The sequence below is a fragment of the Ylistrum balloti genome, unplaced genomic scaffold, assembly GCF_031769215.1.
Source record: "Ylistrum balloti isolate Yb309-2 unplaced genomic scaffold, AGI_CSIRO_Ybal_v1 Utg371328, whole genome shotgun sequence".
NCBI classification, from domain to species: domain Eukaryota; kingdom Metazoa; phylum Mollusca; class Bivalvia; order Pectinida; family Pectinidae; genus Ylistrum; species Ylistrum balloti.
This window is the reverse complement of record NW_026782707.1, coordinates 634270-655626: the sequence shown is the minus strand read 5'-3', so window position 1 is coordinate 655626 and position 21357 is coordinate 634270. Positions and strand designations below refer to the sequence as shown.

Here is a 21357-nt window from a genome sequence, read left to right as displayed (position 1 = left end):
TTGAAATACTTCTCAGTAAGGGAAATGCCGAGGTAATAATAATGGACCTTGTGCATACTGGGAAAAAGGACTAAAAGATGTAGCAAGATTCTTCACATGAATGACCTTGACCCACTTTAAAGTCACAAGGGCCGAATGTTAAAATCTTGGAAGAACTCATCAATAACCGGTAGACCCAGGGTACTGATATTTGGCCTGTATATTGCTGAGATGAAGGGCTGCAAAGTTTTGTTCAAATGAATGACCTTGACCTATTTTCAAAGTCACATTGGTCAAATGTATAAATATCTTCAAAAGACTTCTCTCCATTAACTGAAAGGCCCGGGCTTTGTTCAAATGAATGACCTTGACCCACTTTCAAGTTCATAGTGAGGATTGGCCTTGTACTCAATCCTGTCTTCCCTCTGAAAACTTCAAATAATTGCTGGACCATAACATAACAATTGCAATCTTTATACTGAACTATCTAGTGAAGTAAAAGTTCATACTTTCGCATTTGCCATCCACCCTGAGTCCCCATCTTAATACCCTGCTGACAATGTCAATTTCCAAATCACTACAGTATTAGTTGTTCCAGTGAATGACCTTGTCGACCCGCAATCAACGTCACCCTGGTCAAATTGGTTGAAAACATCTATAACAACATATTCTAAACAACCAGAAAACCTTAGATATTGAAATTTCACCAGTAACATGCTGATATGATGGCTTCCAAGTTTGTTCAACTGCACAACCTTTCTTAATTTTCAACATCACGAGGTAAACTGTGTTGAATTTTTAAAAGATTTTTAAAACTTGTTCAGTCACTTTTAACATTGCACAACTAATTGTCAATTAACAAACAGGTTAGCGATTCAGGCCTTTTGGGCCTCTTGTTTAACAATGATCAGATAAAAACTTACATCTTTAAGTTGCTTTGATGCGCATGGGATTTTCACGAGTATAAACAATACCCCAAACCGGAGAATAATGTTACGTTCCCATGTATTAAGACAAACTTGACGTGCAAATTTTGGAACAATGCGTGCTTTTCTTTTTTCTATGCAACTTGTTCTATCAGCGTGTAGGAGTATTGTTATGATTAACTGACTGGTTTTTCGCTGCCGATCGAACACGATTACTTAACACATGATTCATGGCATTGTTGTTGCATGGTAAATATATTATTAGTATGTGTGAGAGGAAAGCAACCAGCTGAGTGAGTGCAATATTTTTATATTTAGTAATTTGAAATAGATTGTACCTGCAGTATTGCGTATGAAATAATTCAGAGAAATATATGAGAGGACGTGTACAATTGCTGATACAAATATTTTCAATAGTATGGTCACAGCTTAGAAACTATGGTATGGACTTTGTGCTAGTATTGTGAATCGTTAACTACACATATCTGACTGACATGTTTACCAAATGCTCTTACGAAAGCCCTTAATACAAGAAAGGTATTGGTTTTTTTTAGAAGATACTTTTGTTAGGTAAAAGCTTGAAAATAAAACCCTACCTAGTTCGTTGTTTGTTTGAATGATCTTTTATGTGTGGTTCGCAAGATACTGCTTTAACTACGTAATAAAACATGCAAATATAATGTGGTTTGTTTGCTTACTTTTGCGTGTTCTGCTGCAAATTAAAATAAACGGTCTTGGGCTTCAGTTTAAGTATCACAATACTAAAGGTATGTGCGTTGAGTTTTACCGTTTTTGATTAATTACAGAATTCAATTTTCTAAGTCAGCACACTGACATTTCCTGCTTAATCAAATTAGGAACATTCTATCAATTTAGTATGATGGTGTCAATCTATAAGTTCTTATAGCATTTCCTAGACTGAAAGTTGACCAGTAAATATTTACCACGGAAAGGTCGCAAACTTTGTCCTAGTTTGTTCTTTACCAAGACACAAACTGATCTTAATGAACTTTGTCACTTTCGATCCGTAGCATCACTTACGCGTCCTAGAACTAATTAACTATGACGCAGTTTAATTCACTGCCCAACCCATTTGCAAAATCAGCAACCAAATGTATTTGAATAAACAATATACTGTTTATGATACCGCACCTAATTCTTTATTTGAATTGACAGTGGTATTAAATTGAAAACGTTTAATTGAATACAGATTTTAGGTCATACCTGTTGATGACTATACACTATATAATGTATAAAGGACGTTGTAAAAAATGTTGTATTTGTGATGTATGTATATATGCTATAGTGTATATGATGTGTGAGAGTTATCTCCCTTCATTTTCTATATTTGTGTATTAATTATTTTGTGTTATTTTCATTTCAGTCTTGTGAAAATACCAAGAGTAAATCAATTCATTTATTCTACTATGGCAAATATATGGAGAGAATTTATATAGGCTTTGCCTGTTATTTATATTAACATATTTTGTCAATAAAATTTGTTAAAATGAATACAGATTTCAATTACGTCTTTAAATTATTTGGAAATATATCAAGCGTGTTACACATTGTCATGGTTTAAAAAATCTGTATATGATATCAAGGGATATCAAAGTTTTATTCCTGTTTGAGAGAAAAGATTAAATGATTTATATATATAATGGCGACAGAAACAGAGTATAGATTTACATTTCCCCGCACAGCTTGAAGGTCAAGGGTGTATTTTTGCGGAATAACCTTTAATGGCAAATATGTTGTACGATTTGTCATACGGGTTGATTGTTCTCGCCAGAACAGTGACCATTTGCGGGTAGTGTTACAATATACACAGGAGGCGAGGAAACATGAATCAACCTGGACCACCAAAGTCAAGGGGTCGATACATTTGTCAAGCTGAAACAAAGAAAAAGGGAAGGATTGAAGTAAGCACCTGTTGTCACATATACTATCTATATACCCGGGTGTTAGTGGACTGGTCGATAATTACTGGTTATAACATGGCAGGTACCCAATATGTTGTACACGATTAGTTAACGTAAATTGTTAAAGAAAGAGTTAATGATATCTGTACAAAGCAATTTACAAATATATTTTTGTTTGGATAACAAATTTATTTTCCAAAAGTCTGCTGAGACACAATACTTTATGGAATTAGGATTATAGAATAAATTTAGACAAGATGTAGATAAGGAGCGAGACAGATAAAACCAGAAGTAAGAAAACATGTCTCGATGGAATTCGAGTGCAGGTTTAAGCATACACATATTATTGTTACACCATTGGCAATATACAAGACTAACTGCTGCTCTGTTTTACTCTTAGTAATGAATGAACTTAATCTTAAAGTCTCGTGTATTCTATCATCTATAGTTTTCAAATGATGAAATAAAAATTGTAAGTGTTGAAATACTGACAACAACAAAGTTTCCCTTAAGGGCACCTCGCAATGCTAATACGTCACGTGATAGCTACTACTTTAAATAGCAACAGGATATGTATTTATAGTCTTTGGGTAAACCCTGTCTAGAACCAAAAGGGAAGTGAGGTATATACTACAAAATGTGACTCGATTTATTGGGAAGGTAAGTTTATATTCGTTTACAGTAACCAGCAACTGTTTTAAATGCGAGATGATGTGTAATAGCTATTGTAGAGGTGATCAACGGAGTGACCAACATCGAGTGTATATATATATGTACGTGTATACTTAAATGTACTGTCGTTACAACAGTTTGTGTGACCTCGGTCAGTAGGATCGAGGTGGATCCTATTTACACGAAATTTCCGTTTTTATCCAGTCAAACAATACCGACACACCTGTGAATAACTGTAATTATACAGGTAGGTATTGTTTGCCTTATATAAACTCAGTTCCAATTATGAACTGTTTGAAAACGAAAGTAGATCTGTAGAGACTGGACTGAGCAATCGTTAGAGACAGGAATGTACAACGTGATAAGTTAGACCTAAATACCGATGAAATGTGGTCTCGCTTCTGTTGGGTTACATTCAGTTGGATAAAACATTGGCTGTTCAGGTATGGCAGTTGGTGGTTAATAGCTTAATTAGCTTACTAAAGGATGGAATACAGGTACAAGTGTTTATAAAGAGACAGGTACAGGTGTTTATAAAGAGATTGATATATGTGTTTACAAAGAGACAGATACAGGTGTTTATAAAGAGACAGGTATATATGCTTATAAAGAGACAGGTACAATTGTTTGTAAAGAGACAAGTACAGGTGTTTATAAAGAGACAGGTACAGGTGTTTATAAAGAGACAAGTAAAGAGACAAATACAGGTGTTTATAAAGAGACAGGTACAATTGTTTATAAAGAAACAAATACAGGTGTTTATTAAGAGACAGGTACAGGTGTTTATAAAGAGACAAGTACAGGTGTTTATAAAGAGACAGGTACAATTGTTTATAAAGAAACAAGTACAGGTGTTTATTAAGCGACAGGTACAGGTGTTTATAAAGAGACAAGTACAGGTGTTTATAAAGAGACAGGTACAATTGTTTATAAAGAAACAAGTACAGGTGTTTAATAAGAGACAGGTACAGGTGTTTATAAAGAGACCAGTACAGGTGTTTATAAAGAGACAGGTACAATTGTTTATAAAGAAACAAGTACAGGTGTTTATAAAGAGACAGGTACAGGTGTTTATAAAGAAACAAGTACGGGTGTTTATAAAGAGACAGGTGCAAGTGTTTATAAAAAGTCAAGTACATGTGTTTATAAAGAGGCAGGTACAATTGTTTATAAAGAAACAAGTACAGGTGTTTATTAAGCGACAGGTACAGGTGTTTATAAAGAGACATGTACAGGTGTTTATAAAGAGACAGGTACAATTGTTTATAAAGAAACAAGTACAGGTGTTTATAAAGAGACAGGTACAGGTGTTTATAAAGAAACAAGTACAGGTGTTTATAAAGAGACAGGTGCAGGTGTTTATAAAGAGACAAGTACAGGTGTTTATAAAGAGACAGGTACAATTGTTTATAAAGAAACAAGTACAGGTGTTTATTAAGAGACAGGTACAGGTGTTTATAAAGAGACAAGTACGGGTGTTTATAAAGAGATAGGTACAGGTGATTATAAAGAGACAGGTACAGGTGTTTATATAGAGACAGGTACAGGTGTTTATAAAGAGACAAGTATAGGTGTTTGAAGAGATGGCTTCAGGTGTTTATGATGAGACAGATACAGGTGTTAATTAAGGAATAGGTTCATGTGTTTATAAAATGATAGGTAGTACCGTGCTTAAAGAGAGATGGGTACGTGTGTTATTGAGAGGTATGTGTAAGCAATGCAGTGGGTCTATTGATAGCTTGGTTCTATTGCTGACACACAGGTACGGTTTACAGAGACCTCGGTACAAAGTGTTATTTCTTATATAGATATAGGAACTTTTTATGTAGACCTCAATATAGAGGACATAGGTGTTTTTATAGAGACCTCGGTACAAAGGATATAGGAGTTTTGATAGAGACATCGGTACAAACGATAGAGGAGTTTTTATAGAGACATCGGTACAAAAGATATAGGAGTTTTTTTTAGAAAATTCGGTACAAACGTATAGGCGTTTTTATAGAGACATCGGTACAAAGGATATAGGAGTTTTTTTAGAGACCTCAATACAAAAAATATAGGAGTTTTGATAGAGACATCGGTACAAACGATAGAGGAGTTTTTATAGAGACCTCGGTACAAAGGATATAGGCATTTTTATAGAGACATCGGTACAAAAGATATAGAAGTTTTTATAGAGACCTCGGTACAAAGGATATAGGCATTTTTATAGAGACATCGGTACAAAAGATACAGAAGTTTTTATAGAGACCTCAGTACAAACGATAGAGGAGTTTTTATAGAGACATCGGTACAAAAGATATAGGAGTTTTTTTAGAAAATTCGGTACAAACGTATAGGCGTTTTTATAGAGACATCGGTACAAAGGATATAGGAGTTTTTTTAGAGACCTCAATACAAAAGATATAGGAGTTTTGATAGAGACATCGGTACAAACGATAGAGGAGTTTTTATAGAGACCTCGGTACAAAGGATATAGGCATTTTTATAGAGACATCGGTACAAAAGATATAGAAGTTTTTATAGAGACCTCGGTACAAAGGATATAGGCATTTTTATAGAGACATCGGTACAAAAGATACAGAAGTTTTTATAGAGACCTCAGTACAAAGGATATAGGAGTTTTTATAGAGACTTCGGTACAAATGATATAGGAGTTTTTTTTTATATAGAAACCTGGGTACTAAGGATATAGGAGTTTTAAAAGAGACTTCGCTACAAAGGATATAGGAATTTTGATAGAGACATCGGTACAAAGGATATAGGAGTTTAGATAGGGACCTCGGTACAAAAGATATAGAAGTTTTTATATTGAACTCGGTACAATGTTTTATTTTATCTGTTTTATATACACAGATGAGGGGATTTAAAAGGCTCAATGTTTAGAGGTGTTAATTGAGACATAAGTAGGGGTATATAGCGACCATGATAAGGGTACTTATAGAAATTATCTAATTAACAAGATAGATATAAGAGATGCAAAGGTTCATAGTGTTGTTCACACTGTATAGGTTGTTGTTTATAGTTTAACAAAATGATTTTTCGTTTATTTCACAGCTGTGTAGAACAGGTTATTCCTGAGGACCATGACGACTGTAATGAGGCGAACACCACAAATGAAACGTGTGGGAACAAAAACATTGTCTGGTGAAGACCTTCTAAACGAGGTAAATTCTTCACTAAATCCCGTGTTCTGATTAATGATGATTTATCTGTAAAACGTAACATCCTGTAGATAAATGTGGATGTTTAGACCTTCTAAACGAAGTAAATTCTTCCCTAAATCCTGTGTTCTGATTAATGATGAATTATCTGTAAAATGTAACATCCTGTAGATAAATGTGGATGTTTATAAAAGTGAAATTCACATCATCCGCGTCAACATTGCCTGAAAAACACATCCCATTATTTTGATGTTTTACTTTGTTCAATTTAGATTCATACTATTCGCCATGTGTTGGAGAAAGTGGAGGAAACTAATAGGAAAGTCTTGGAACAAATTGAAACCCGGCAAAAGTAAGTAGTCATCTTGATATAAATTATTGAGAAAAGGTTCTACTAACTTATTTTCACGTCTTTAGTTGGGTGCGAAGATGATGTTAACGTGTGTATGATATAACACTTTGATAAGTCTGATAGAACTAACGTCCAAGTTCTCAGAGATTGTAATAAGTATCAACAATCAGATCTTAGTACATAATTCATTACATGTATTTGTGGCTTGTTTGCTTTTGTTGAAAATGTTCACGTATCTGGTATCATCTTGTAACATGACATTTGAAGTGTATAAATAATGTATATCTTTTTATTCTATTGAAGGAAGACGCCAGTGCTTGAAGATGCTCCACAGAAAATTGAAGGTGAAGCCACGTCTTGCCATAATTTATAAATCTATAAAGTGTCAAATATTCAATTTAACGTTTCAAATGAGGAAACATTATATCTTTATTCAAATCGCCTTGCGTCTGTCACTCATCCGTCGTACGTCTGTAACGATTTTGTTATCCCTATTTCATGAGATGTACTGAATGAATCTATCTCAGCCTTCATCTGGATGTTCCCCTTTGTCCCTTATGAATCTCTCTTAACATTCGTATGAAGATTCCTCTCTGTTCTTTGTTGTACTCAATGGTTGACATGTGGGCATCTAGAATTTTGACAATGAAAACGTGTTATCACTATTTCATCCGAAGCACTGAATAGATCTTTCTGAAAATCATGGTGTAGGATCCTCTTGGTCTCTAGGTGTGCTCGTTTGATTTTGGGACAAAATGTGCCTTCATGTCTTTTTACTTGTCGTTATTTCTTGAGAAGCAAATATCATGTGTGGATTTATTCATTGGTCTCCAATCTAATTTTGCGACTGATCAGAAAAAAAGAATAGCAGACAGGCGGTCATTTCGTACTTTGATGATGGAAATTTGTTGTCGCTATTTCTTCGGAGGTACTGTGATGCCCTTTTAGGTTTGTCTAAGCAGAACAAAAAATAATTTGGCTGACAAGCGAGCATATTAATATTGAGGAATTAATGTTTCTTACTACTATTTTTCAATGAAGTTCTTGCTCGATTCTCTTTGAAATTCAGCTCTCGGTTCCCCTTTATCTGTACACTTCAGCTATATGATTGAACAAAGAACACAGTGGTGAATAACATTTCTTAATTCTGGTCTAGAGTTAGATTAAGTAGAGCCAAAGAAGGAATTTACTGCATCATAAAGTCGTATCATCATCCGAGGAGCTAAGGATTTAAATAACGAAGTCTACATATAGGGAAAATCCAAAATCGAAAGAAAAGTCAGAACCTAGATAGGGAGGTGCACTAACCCCATAATTCGATTAACTTCGTAATATTCATATATCAGGTCATTTTAGAACAATGTTAAGAGCATGTGAATATTATGAACCGTGCCAGTGTTCAAATTAACTTAAACGTGGCATGCATGCTACGACAAACCTCATGAACTAATCGTCCATCAGCATTGTCTACCACTTATAAAGCTGTCATTCTTATTGATATTACCGTTTTATCAATTCACCTAACAATCTCACAAATAAAGGATAACAAATAAGAGGAAAGATGCAACTTATAAAGAACCGATGAAGATCATACCAAGGTGGGCGCCAGTATTCCTCCTGGATATTAACGATCATTCTGAAATCGATAAACAGTTCAGATACTCGTATTTGAAATGTCTCAAAAACACATGCACAAAATTGAAATATCATTTCAGACATGGGGAGCAGAGCCAGAATGTTAACACAAAAGATGGACACAAGGGACAAAAGTTTGAGAGATCTAGAAATATCTGTAAACGTAATGTGTGGTAGAATCGATGATGTTATAAACACAATCGATAAAGCTAAACAAGCAGAAGGTCATATAAACGATGTTGTAAAGAAAAGGGTAACGGAAAGTAGTGTAAGGAACAGAGAATTGAGAGACGCAAACGTCCAAAGTAATTCTAAACTCCACGACAAGCACTTGCGAAGGACTGATGATCCGGCACACGTTCAAAAGAAAAAGCAAAACGATGGAAAAAACAAACAAAGGAACACTAAGGAACAGACGCCAGATCCCGTGGATGACTTACCATCAGTTGTCTGCTTATCCGGTTTTAAAAGACGTCTGACACAAGAGGACACTGACAATAGACATAACGCAGACAAGCTGGCCGAACAGAGACAGCGACCACGTACTAGAGAATCAGATTCTGATGAAGCTAATGTAAACATTAAAAACACATATGTCCGTATCAAGGCACAGGAGGCTAGGTATGAAAGGATTTCCTTAATGATGTCTGGTCTTTGTAATAACATATTTGTCTTACAAGTCAATAATAGTACTAAATTGATATCCCGCTTGAAATGCACTTTGCGTGTCTTGCATCATATGTCTTTCGTTAAACGTGTAACTTTATTGTTCACTAAGATAAACATACAGAGTTTACATCTTCCCATAACCTTCTCAGAAGTTTATCAAATGTATGATTATTTTTTCATAGATTCGAGGCAGATTTCAAGAGGATTCCTGGTAAGTATTATATGTATTTTATATATTGCTTCCGAGTTAGGATATTGTATCGACGAGTAAAGTCATGTCGTGTTCTCTTGCTTACGTACAGGGCGAATCATTGTTTAGAACAAACTGGATGAATTGGGTAAAATGAATTTTTTACATTAACTACGTCTCTAGATTTTACTTCCAAGAAAATACGTTCAATTTATATAATAAAGAAGGTTTCAACTTTTTAAAAATCAAGCACATTATCATTTTTTAGAATTAATTTTGTTATGTATTACTCTGAAAATATATTTTGGTGGCTATATATGAGTGTTACGCGATTATCTTAAAACAAGATGACCGTTATGTAATAAGATACGAAATGTGCCTTATATATCATGTAACCTGGACAAGGTAATGTAGTATCTGGAACTATTATCAGTAGATAAAGTATGTTACAAGTGTTAAAAAAATATAATAATAAAGAATAAATAAAAAAATAAGATCGTCCGTTTTAGTGTGTCAGTGATATTCCTAGGAAATACGATAGATTATTACAGTGTGTTTGTAAATTTTTTTTTCAGGAAATGCTATTATTCTGTACAGTGTGTTAGTATTTTTCCGTGGAAATGTGATCTTTCTGCATAGTGTGTATAAGATTAAATGTGTCAACAATCTTTACAGTAAATACGTTTTTAGCAATCTTTGTATAGAGTGTGTTGTACCAAAAAATGCAATATATAAAACATTATAACATACAATTATCGAGTATACAGGTAACATGTCAGCTCAGAAAGCACAATAAATACACTATGTATATGTAAGTAATCGAGGTAGAGTTCTCACAATTTTCACTTTACCAGGTTTAAGTGCTGACAGTCTTGTTGGAGGTGAGGGTGGCGCTCTCCTGGCTGATCTTGTGTGGCAGCAGTGGCATTCATACGCTGAAGAGGAAAAAAACAAAGGTGAAGATATATATAAAATAACGTGATCACGTGATTTGATTCAAAATGATTTCGTTTACTTATGGGGATATTCATGTTCTGCGGTAGTTGATATAGCAATTAAAAGAGAGGCAATAAAAACAATATATGTAAATGAAATATTCAGAATTCATTCGAATTGTTATTGAAAATGCAACTGTTGTGGTTTTTTTTAAGATTCCCAGCGTCACATTGTTCGATGTAAGGGCCCTGATGTTGTTCTGTGTTTAGACATATCTCAGAGCATGGAAGGAGCACCATTTGAGGAAATGATGTCGTTCGCAATGAAATACGTCGAAGGTATGTTTCCTTCTTAGGATAAAACATTTGTTCGAAAAAAGAAAAAAAAAAGTCTTTATGTCAAGATATATAGACAATTCTGGTGTAAGTTTATGTTCAATATATATTTCACTCGTATTCTAACATTTTATCGTGTTTAGGAAATTATATACCTATTTGTATTGTGGTCGAGGGGAGATAATTAAATATCACATCACATTTATTACCAATATTTTACTTTGGTGTATTGACAAAGAAGCAGATCGATTTTAAATTTGACAATTTCCTTGTCTGTACTATTCATCTGTAATATATATTCTTATATAAATTTGTATTTGATATATTAGTTTATCTAGAATATTACATTGTTTTTACAGGGGTTGAACAGGTGTCACACATTTCTGATCTGACAGAGAATATATCAGTAACAACCTTTGGATGTGTCACAAAAGTGTGGATCCATCTTACATCCAATTATAGTGCCGTAAAAGCCACCCTGCGTAAGGATTAAGTGTTGCATAAGTCCAATCTGAAAAAAACCAAATTTTTACTTAGAGTGAAAAAAATGAAATGACAAAAATGCACGTTTTAACCAAATAGCGAGCGTTTAAAGGTGTTGTGTGTGTACGTTCCAAATTTAAACAATCTGAATATGTGATCGCCATGAACAGCTTGTCGCTGGAACATTATTGCATCCGGGGATGATAATTTCCAATACCCTGAAACAATTCAGGAAACTTACGATATGTGTTTATAGATTCATGAGGATATATACTTGTTTTCAGGAGAAATATGGTCTTTGATTCCAAGAGGTCGAAGCCCAATTGGAGGCGGTCTACTTGTAGCCCTTGCTGGTTGTCTTGGTAACGGTAGGTACACCTGAGCATCTGAATACATAATCTATTTTTCTATAACGAGCTTTGTCACCATAAAATGAAAGTGTACGATGGTATTAAAAGATTTTTTTAATGTCGTAGCTGATGTAATCTCTGTTGGGGAAATTCCGATCCTCGCGAGAATCATCTTGATATCTGACGGGAAAGGTACACCTGATCACATCAAGACCGGACCAGATCTGATGAGAGCTGAGGAAGAGGACATGCGGTCCAGTTTACGGGTAAATAACTCACATTTATCAGTAATTCAATCCTTGACAAATGGTGATAGGTATATCATGATTGCGATCAAATAATCTTTTCACCACAACTATTGCTAGTGTTAAATGCCACGGAATGGTATCTTTTTTCTTATTAATTTTACATATTGTACTTGGTGATTGGTATAATCCCGTATCGATCAGATGTCTGGTCTCATCGGGTTCAGATCACCCACACTTTTGTTGTATGTGGTGAAATGTGATGGAAGTGAGTAATGAATCATCAATGCTTTTCTTTATTTGTTGATAGGTCATTACCAGAAAGGGGGTTGCCTATATATGTAGGCAACACGTACTTCCCCTTGGTAACATTACCAGAAAGGCGGTAGCCTATATATCTAGGCAACACGTACTTCCCCTTGGTAACATTACCAGAAAGGGGGTAGGCTATATATCCAGGCAACACGTACTTCCCCTTGGTAACATTACCAGAAAGGGGGTAGACTATATATCTAGGCAACACGTACTTCCCCTTGGTAACATTACCAGAAAGGGGGTAGACTATATATCCAGGCAACACGTACTTCCCCTTGGTAACATTACCAGAAAGGGGGTAGGCTATATATGTAGGCAACACGTACTTCCCCTTGGTAACATTACCAGAAAGGGGGTAGGCTATATATCCAGGCAACCCGTACTTCCCCTTGGTAACATTACCAGAAAGGGGGTAGCCTATATATGTAGGCAACACGTACTTCCCCTTGGTAACATTACCAGAAAGGGGGTAGGCTATATATCCAGGCAACACGTGCTTCCCCTTGGTAACATTACCAGAAAGGGGGTAGGCTATATATCCAGGCAACACGTACTTCCCCTTGGTAACATTACCAGAAAGGGGGTAGCCTATATATGTAGGCAACACGTACTTCCCCTTGGTAACATTACCAGAAAGGGGGTAGGCTATATATCCAGGCAACACGTACTTCCCCTTGGTAACATTACCAGAAAGGGGGTAGCCTATATATGTAGGCAACACGTACTTCACCTTGGTAACATTACCAGAAAGGGGGTAGGCTATATATGTAGGCAACACGTACTTCCCCTTGGTAACATTACCAGAAAGGGGGTAGTCTGTATATCTAGGCAACACGTACTTCATCATGATATCTTTCTCGCCTCCCTCTTCTATCATTTCTCTCTGATTCAATAAATATGTCTTCACTTTTTAGTGTATTTAAATTCGACAGCGGGCCTAGTTAACTTTAATACGTTTAGATAAATGAAAAGATTTAATTATGTGACCACTAGACATTACCTTTCATATATCATAGTTCAGCCATACATTTATAAAATAAAAATGGTAATGGTAACATCATTTAAATCCAAAGCATCCAAAACCAAGGGTAACTCTATGGGGAAACTGATTTTTTGAGTGAACTTCTGTATAATTTATATCAATTTTTAAAACTGACATGAACGACAGGATATAATTATAAAAAAAAATGAAGCCAGCCCAAAAAGGAAATGAATTCCGATTATTTATAATAAGTCTAGAATATTGAAATTAATAACTTGTTAACACAGATAATTACAAAGTATTTATAAAAAGAAAAGAGAAAACATATGTTATATGAAATAAATATTTCGTTTAATGCACTCTAATTTTTTTCCTACATTTTCCTTCGATATTCATCAGTTTATTCCATTTTGTATTGGTCACAATGCCTTCGTTCATTCTTAAGCTATTGAAGTCAAGCTTTCATTTAACTCAAAGTGAATACTGTCCATATGAACATGTTTTGGTAATGTACATCTTTGTCCAAAGCGGTTTCATCATTTTTTCAACTATTGTTTAATTTTTATTTCAATCAGTCTATGAGTACATGGCAATAAAGCTGATTATAATCAATATAGATTTTAATGGCGATGGTGTATAGTGCAAAAAGTAATAAATATTGGTTAGAAAGCACTATCGTGTGAAACAAAATATTTGTCTAGAAGTTATTTGTTTATTATATATACAATGCATATAATTATAATTTCTATTTCTTCAGCTTTTGCTATTTTCGTTTTTCAATTGAATGTTTTGATCTTGAAAATGGGGCGTTAATGCCTCGACTGAGAATTTTTCACGAACAGGAATGTAGTTATATATCTCTGATTGTTCCTTAGTGTATGTGTGCCATGAAATGCTACTTGATTGGTGGAACAAGGTCGTTCTTATTATCATGTTTTCAGGTCGACGGAAATCTTCAACAAGTATCAAAGAATTTAAAGAAGCGACGAAACATTGTTTATTGTGTACCGGTGGGAAATGCGAACACGGTGAGCATAACTTCCAAAGAATTGTAAAAAGGACTGCCGAAAAGGCATAACGTAACATCACCTTTATGAACTGCTTCTTATTTGTTTTTCATCGGTCTGTGACTCATATTAAAAAAACTAGTTCTATACAGTGTAGAGCTGTCGATGTGTCGTCCCATAGATGTCCAAATTTTGTTTATGTTTAGAATAACACAGTTTTTACTAACTTTGATGTAAAGGTCATAATTGTATTAGGTTCAAAATGATACAAAATATTTTCAGTTCGTTTACATTTTACAAAAAGATAACAAATGTAAAGACCACAGTTAATAATAAAACAACATGATTTATTTACAAGAGCAGGAAATTTATTTTTTCAGAGAACGTTGGAAGAGATTTCAAAATGTACCGGAGGAAAAGTGTTCAGTCCAATAAAACGCGACCGGTTAGTGGATTGGTCCAAACTGACAGTAAGCTAATAACTTGATAATTTTCTCGCAAGCAATAACAGTGAATTTTTTACATTGTAGTCATTCTTTCATCATAAACACAGTTTTAAGGTAATTAATTGCGATTGGTACACATGGTTATTTTAGAGTTTTGTTGTCGTTAATTTTGTTCTATTTGTATACGTGACATTTGTAAACTGCTTATGGTGTTACGTGAAAGTAGGCACTTAATCATTATTTCAGGTCCGTGCGGCTTCGCTGTGTAAGAAAGTCCTAGAACTAGTTCCGGGCAAGAGTTCGGAAGAAACTGACGCGTTATTAAAAGTATTTTTGAATGATTATTTACCCATGCAGTCTCAGGAAGACAAGGTTAGTCTTTTCATCTAAATTATTTATATGTAAAAGGCATGAATTGATAAAACTTGTAGGTATATATATACATGTACAGATTTCTATCTATGGCAACATCGCTATGTCAAGATACCGAATACGCCTCAGTGATTAATCCTGCTACTAGCGCTGCCATTTTGGGTTGTATTCGGCAGACATAAAACAGCTGTGTATTTGTATATGGATTAATACGACGGAGCTACTCTCTTTATATGTATCTAAATATTACATTTATATAACATAAATATGAAGTTTCAATAGTCTGAGTTTTCAATAGATGTTACAGGATAAATATAATACGTGCTCAGTGTCTGGTTTTGGCTCTGGACAGAAAGACAAACGTGCCTCGTCAGAGGCTCGCCACCTTATCAGTCTTCAACCTGCTCCAAAATAAGTTTATAATTGTCGTCAAAAATTTAAGTATAAATTGAAGTAAATGTAAATAAAAATATGTCGTCATCATATCGCAGATATACTAGGTGATAATATGGAAGTAGATGTAAATGATAAAGGCGATAATATAGGTTTAGATGTAGATTGATAAAGAAGATAATATGAAAGTAGGCATTAATGAGTTATAAAGTGACTATTGCTATGTTTCTATGAACAATACCGGTAACAGATACCTGTCTAATTTGTGTTATCAGGAGGATATAGTAAGTATAGCTGGCGAATTAATGATAAAGTTAGATGATGCAGAAGACGAGCATCTGACCTCAGAACACGACCCTGATCTCCCGCCGCTTGGAACACGTGTACGGCGGGGTCCTGGCTGGCACTATCCTGACCATCAGGACAACAAGGGTCCAGGAACAGTTTGTAATCATGGAAAGACCGGTATACATGCTTTACTGTATATTATCATTATCATTTTCAAAGGAATTATTATATCAGTCGTATGATCTTTACTGAAAAAGAAGTTGTTTACTTACACTCCACTCTAAGGAAAATATACAACGTGTCTTGTTGAATTTTTTCTCTCTTTCTATATATATATATATATATCCATTGAGGTCACATTGTATCATTTTTAATTCGTTATTTGATGCTAGGCATGGTTTGGGTGGAATGGGACAATTCACACAGAAACTGTTACAATTACAAAGATGGTATTCGTGAGGTCGTATCCGTGACGGAAAAGAGAGTTCTGAGAAGGGACGAAATGATTGCTCCCGGTTGTTATGTCAAACGAGGTAAGTGACAAGCTAGTTTTGTGTTGAGTGAATTAACTTAAATATTTCTTTTTCTGAATTTAATCAAGTAAAATTAGAAGGAAATAAAATATCAAATATTGGTATATTTCTGAATTCTGCATTATGATGAAATGACGAAACAATGATAATGCCACGCTGTAAACAGAGGTATATCTCCAGAACTCTCAGTTCCTGGAATTATATAATGTTACGACTAAAGCTGTTTTGCGATAGGTGATAACTGGAGTAAGGGTGATGAAGACGGAGGACCGGGGACGATGGGCGTGGTCACCAGGGTGCATCAACACGGAACAGTTATTGTATGTATTTTTGTCTGCTATAACTGCTACAATGTCTGCAAACGGACTATTTATTCGATCTTAAAACTAAGAATAAACAATCATTGGACAGAGTAGATTTTTTTTTGGATTTTGGCTCTAACTGTTTTAACAGGATATCAGATTGCGTTCGAAGTTTCGGCTTCACTTTGTTTATATCAGCATCTGAATCTTTCTAGCTTGGTGTTCAATATTTTGACTTCGATTGACACATACCTGCATTGTATTACTCTAAGCTTTTTTTTACCATCGAGACAAAGTGGTCAACAAGCACTACTGACGATATATCCTATACTCTTATGTCTTATGTTGTTACCTTAATAAGCCGATTTTGTCCACTGTAGGTTCGATGGCCAAACAAAAAATTTAGTGAGTACAAGTTCGGGTCAGAAGGATTGTTCGAAGTACAAGTCTGGTATGTGTTATACTATTGTGTTGTTAAAAACTGTATGGCTAATTGGATGAATAAAATAGTTTGAGTCAATGAAGTGAATGAATGTATTTCAATTTTAATTGTTTATATATATATATATATATATAAATGTGTGTGTGTGTGTGTGTGTGTGTGTGTGTGTGTGTGTGTGTGTGTGTGTGTGTGTGTGTGTGTGTGTGTGTGTGTGTGTGTGTGTGTGTGTGTGTGTGTGTGTGAGGGTGTGTGTGTGTGTGTGTGTGTGTGTGAATACCATATCAAGATCGTTTCTGATAATAGATGATTAACAGTATAATCATGTTAATGTAATTAAATGAAGAATTTTGGTAATGTTATATTTCAGTTCATAATTGTTTCAATTATAGAGATATAATATAACACCTTTTGTCCAGTCGCTTTGATGTTAACCAAGTAGTCTGAATTCTTTCAGCGCGGACGAGACCCATTCTACCCCAACACTGGAAGGAGGTTCAGATTCATACATGGCACCAGACGGCGAGGGGCTTAGAATAGAATCTTTCCTTCCACCTCCACAATAATGCAGCCTAACACAGAACGTCCCGGACAGAATCAGCACGCAGTTAATGTTTTAACGAGACCCATACCTAAAAAGGCCGCCGACGACAATAATTTCTCACTGCTGTTTTTGTATAATAATAACCATTCATGTTGTTGAGTCAATGACTTATTTAGAAAACAAAATTGCCATGTTTTGGAAAGAAGATATTATACGTGAAGATTGTCCTGAATTGGATATTTCACATTGTTTTCTGTATAGTCTTTATATTTTACAATAAAATTGGCTCATATTAGCCAGATTATGTAACTTTTAAGTTCAATCATTGATCATATTATAGTTTGTATTGGAGCGGAAACATTCATATGTGACAGACTTTTTCTAGGTCTCGGCTATGTCATAATGTCATTGGTGATGACCATTCTTACAAATGTAGCTCTTTGTTCCTGCGTTCGAATCCATGTCTTCACGAATTGCTTTCAATTCTGGTTATAATTTTGTTCTATAAAAAAATGAATGAAAGCGACTATTTGTTTATATTTCCGAATAGTAATTGATATCACAAACATCAATATACAAATCCGCTTACTTTATGGTGTTCACCGATTCTTCTCACAGAGCTGAAGTTGTTGGTGACATAGGAAAGGTGGGGTTTATGGTAGCTGTCACAGCATCCAAAGCTGATCACCACGGCACTTATCACCCATATAGTAGTAGAACACATAGCTTCGATTATAATCCGCCAACCCTAGGTAGTAGCAATATAAATACCTGATATACCAAACGTCACAGATCTACCTGATTCGTGTTCAGACCATGGAAAAGTTCTTGGTCTATCCAACTACAGACTGAGGACAAGTTTTAAAACGACGAAACCACTAGACATACATTGTGCCAATAACATCATATTTCTCTACGGGATCATGAATCAGAAGTTAAATATTGTAATAAACATCATCAACCGGCATCTTTAGAATCGCTGTGTGGTACGTTTATACATATCAATATCTACACATCAAGAACATCTCGTGGACACAATGAAACACAAACTTAAAACATTCATGTCCATCATGTTTCCTTCATATACTGGGACATAGTACTGGTGACAAAAACTGCATTTTGAATCCATCATTCTTTCTAAAAACGTCGTTATTAATGTTTTACTTTACGTGAATGATTTTACAATAATGGTTGAATTATTTTGCCATCAACACCATGTAAAGGAAAAACGTAGTTTTTATACCTGAAATAAAGTGGTGGGCATATCATTCCCTATATTTTTATTGTTAAAATATATTAGAACAGTTTTTCCTCCTGTGATTCGCTGAAAGCTAATTCATGGAGCGATTGAAATGCTATAGCTATTCTTGAATGCATGACACAAAAACCGTCATGCCCATTATCACCGTTTCGTGTTATTTCTTATATATATGGTCAGTGAAGTAATAGCGACAGTACGGACAAGCGAATTGTCAAATATTCGAGGCAACCTGCCCCTTTATCAAGACACAAATATTGCATAAAATACATCACATACATAGAACATAAAACAAGCACAAAGTTATAAATCTAAATCGATAGCGGTGGTGTAAATTTAGGTGTCTCGATAATTCCTTCTGCCGATGGACGCCGAAGGCCCTTTAAAGAAAATCCCAAGTTGTTGTATGTAAGATGGTGATTAAAATATTAAAAATGTTTTACATAAATCTAGGTATGTTTTGCACTCTAGACACTGAGCCTATGTGTGATCGCAATGAAAGCAATTGCACGTCACACTCTGCGGACAATAGTCTACCGGTACATCTTGACCACATTCTAAATGAGGAATTGTTTGATTAAAAATATGAAAATTATTGTGAAAAATGTTGAATGTATGTGTAGTTACAATAAAAAGTAATTTGATAAAAACCACTAGTTAAATGCAAAAAATAAATCTATATAAGATATATAATTTTGAATATGGTCAAATAGTCCCCAGATCGTCAACTCGCCCACAGAAAAGTCGCCCCATAAAACTGAAAATTTCTACTTCCGGACCAGAGTTAATAAACGGCGCCAATCTCAAATAGGAAGGAAAGCTGATGTAGTAACAAAACAAAAAGTGCATTAAATAGAGCAGGTCAGTTCATTCGAAAAAAGATAGATAATTTTTAAAGGGGGCGGAGAGGTGAGTGATATTTGTTAGTTGCCTCAATGGTGGCTTGAAATGCACCGGCTGCCAGGAATTATTGACTGGACTTGTACGTAGTAGCAAGATCATCTCTCGTTCATGCCGAGTTAATAGCAGGTTTGGAGTTGGTTGATCCAGTGTCGTTCCTTACTGAGACGTTGCTGGTCATCCAAACCCCTGTAGTGGTCACTGGATACCACCTGCATGCCATGCCACGAATAACAAGGCATGTTGAAATGTCTTACCGGCAGATCCGGGCGTTTCTGTTTGATAGAAGTGAAGTTTCGGTCTCCCCCACATACTGCAAATGGCACATAGCACACGTTATCAAGTATATTACATTTGCCAATGTGCAGGATACCGACTGGAGGATGTGTTAGTTTTGGCCGTTGACCTCACATTTAATTGAATTGGTGTTGCGAGTTTACGTACAAAGCTTGCACCTCTTACTGTTAAATGTTTTGAAACAGTCAGTTGCAGGAGTGTGGGAAGTTGGTAGCTTACTGCTCACCTTCATGTCTTTGATGTTTTTTTTCGGATATATATATATATTTGTCCCTTGTAATAAGATGTCTCAAAATTCATTTATGATAGATACCCGTTTTAAAAATTCCTAATGATTCATCTTCCGATTACAGACCGAAGTACAATGATTCATTGAATTTGTTTGTTTCGACAAAAAAGCAATGGCAATTTTGACTATGATTTTGGGGAAATAAAAATGCATTAAATTATTTAATAATATTTCTTTTGCAATATGCAGGACATTTTTCTTGAGTTAACTATTTAATTTAACATTTAAACACTTATCAGTATGATATTTACCGGCATAACCTCATCTTATTTAACACTAAATGCCCCGCTCTCAAAATCCAGACACAACAACTGAGGCTATCAATGAATCCATTCAGTTCGAGACCTTTCGGTTCAGGACATTAACGATTCACAAATCAATAATTTTAGACATAAAGATGTCGCTGAAAACTACATTGTTTCACAATATGTCGTGGCTACACTTCATACCGGTAGATTTCATCATAATATCACACTTTAGGTGGGTATTATTAATATCACTTGAAGATTACACAAAATATTTCCAGTATTGATGTACTGGAACATCACAGATACGAAGAAATTCAATGTAAAGACAGGAACCATTAAAGACCTTAAATGATGAAACATAAACTATTACATTGTAACAATAAATAATTAATGATAACAATAATAATCACACCGCTTTACGACTGCTACAATATATTTACATTCAGCAAAACCGAATACGATCTATGAATGTTGCCAAAAGTGTGTTATCAATTAGCAGTGATAAGAAAATGGAATTTATACCAATGCATATTTCGTCATTAAGACCTACTGATGCTGTCAGTAACGAATCTATATAGATATATTTAAGTCCGTGTGTCAACTGAATCGGTCTATTTTACAAATATATGTAAAATCAAATACACGTAAGAAAAATCCGATACCCTATTGGAGATCCTGTATTATTTAGATTTTCAAAGTGTACCACAAGCCACAACAGTTAAACAGTTTTTCACGCTCTATAAACTGCGGGGCATCCGTTTCTAAAAATAGATCGTCGCAAATTGGAGTTTCCTTCTCAGGTGGAAATTCCCAATCAATATAGACGTAATACGTAGCGCTAGGAAGGAATATGGTCAGAAGACTAAATATAATGATGTGACAGGTT

General features: G+C 34.9%; 1 protein-coding gene across 1 annotated transcript; it reads left to right on the top strand.

The window, feature by feature from the left end:
• The first annotated feature begins 3429 nt into the window (after positions 1 to 3429).
• On the top strand, positions 3430 to 17845 carry LOC132562039 (uncharacterized). Its single transcript, XM_060226762.1, has 19 exons — positions 3430 to 3487; positions 6557 to 6666; positions 6936 to 7015; positions 7319 to 7359; positions 8731 to 9271; positions 9502 to 9530; positions 10364 to 10465; positions 10661 to 10783; positions 11140 to 11262; positions 11548 to 11631; positions 11740 to 11879; positions 14097 to 14183; positions 14543 to 14632; positions 14855 to 14980; positions 15649 to 15838; positions 16054 to 16194; positions 16429 to 16514; positions 16877 to 16947; positions 17393 to 17845. The coding sequence occupies exons 2-19, from the start codon at positions 6586 to 6588 to the stop codon at positions 17499 to 17501; spliced, it is 2244 nt and encodes a 747-aa protein (XP_060082745.1). The 5' UTR covers positions 3430 to 3487; positions 6557 to 6585; the 3' UTR covers positions 17502 to 17845.
• The last annotated feature ends 3512 nt before the right edge of the window (positions 17846 to 21357 follow it).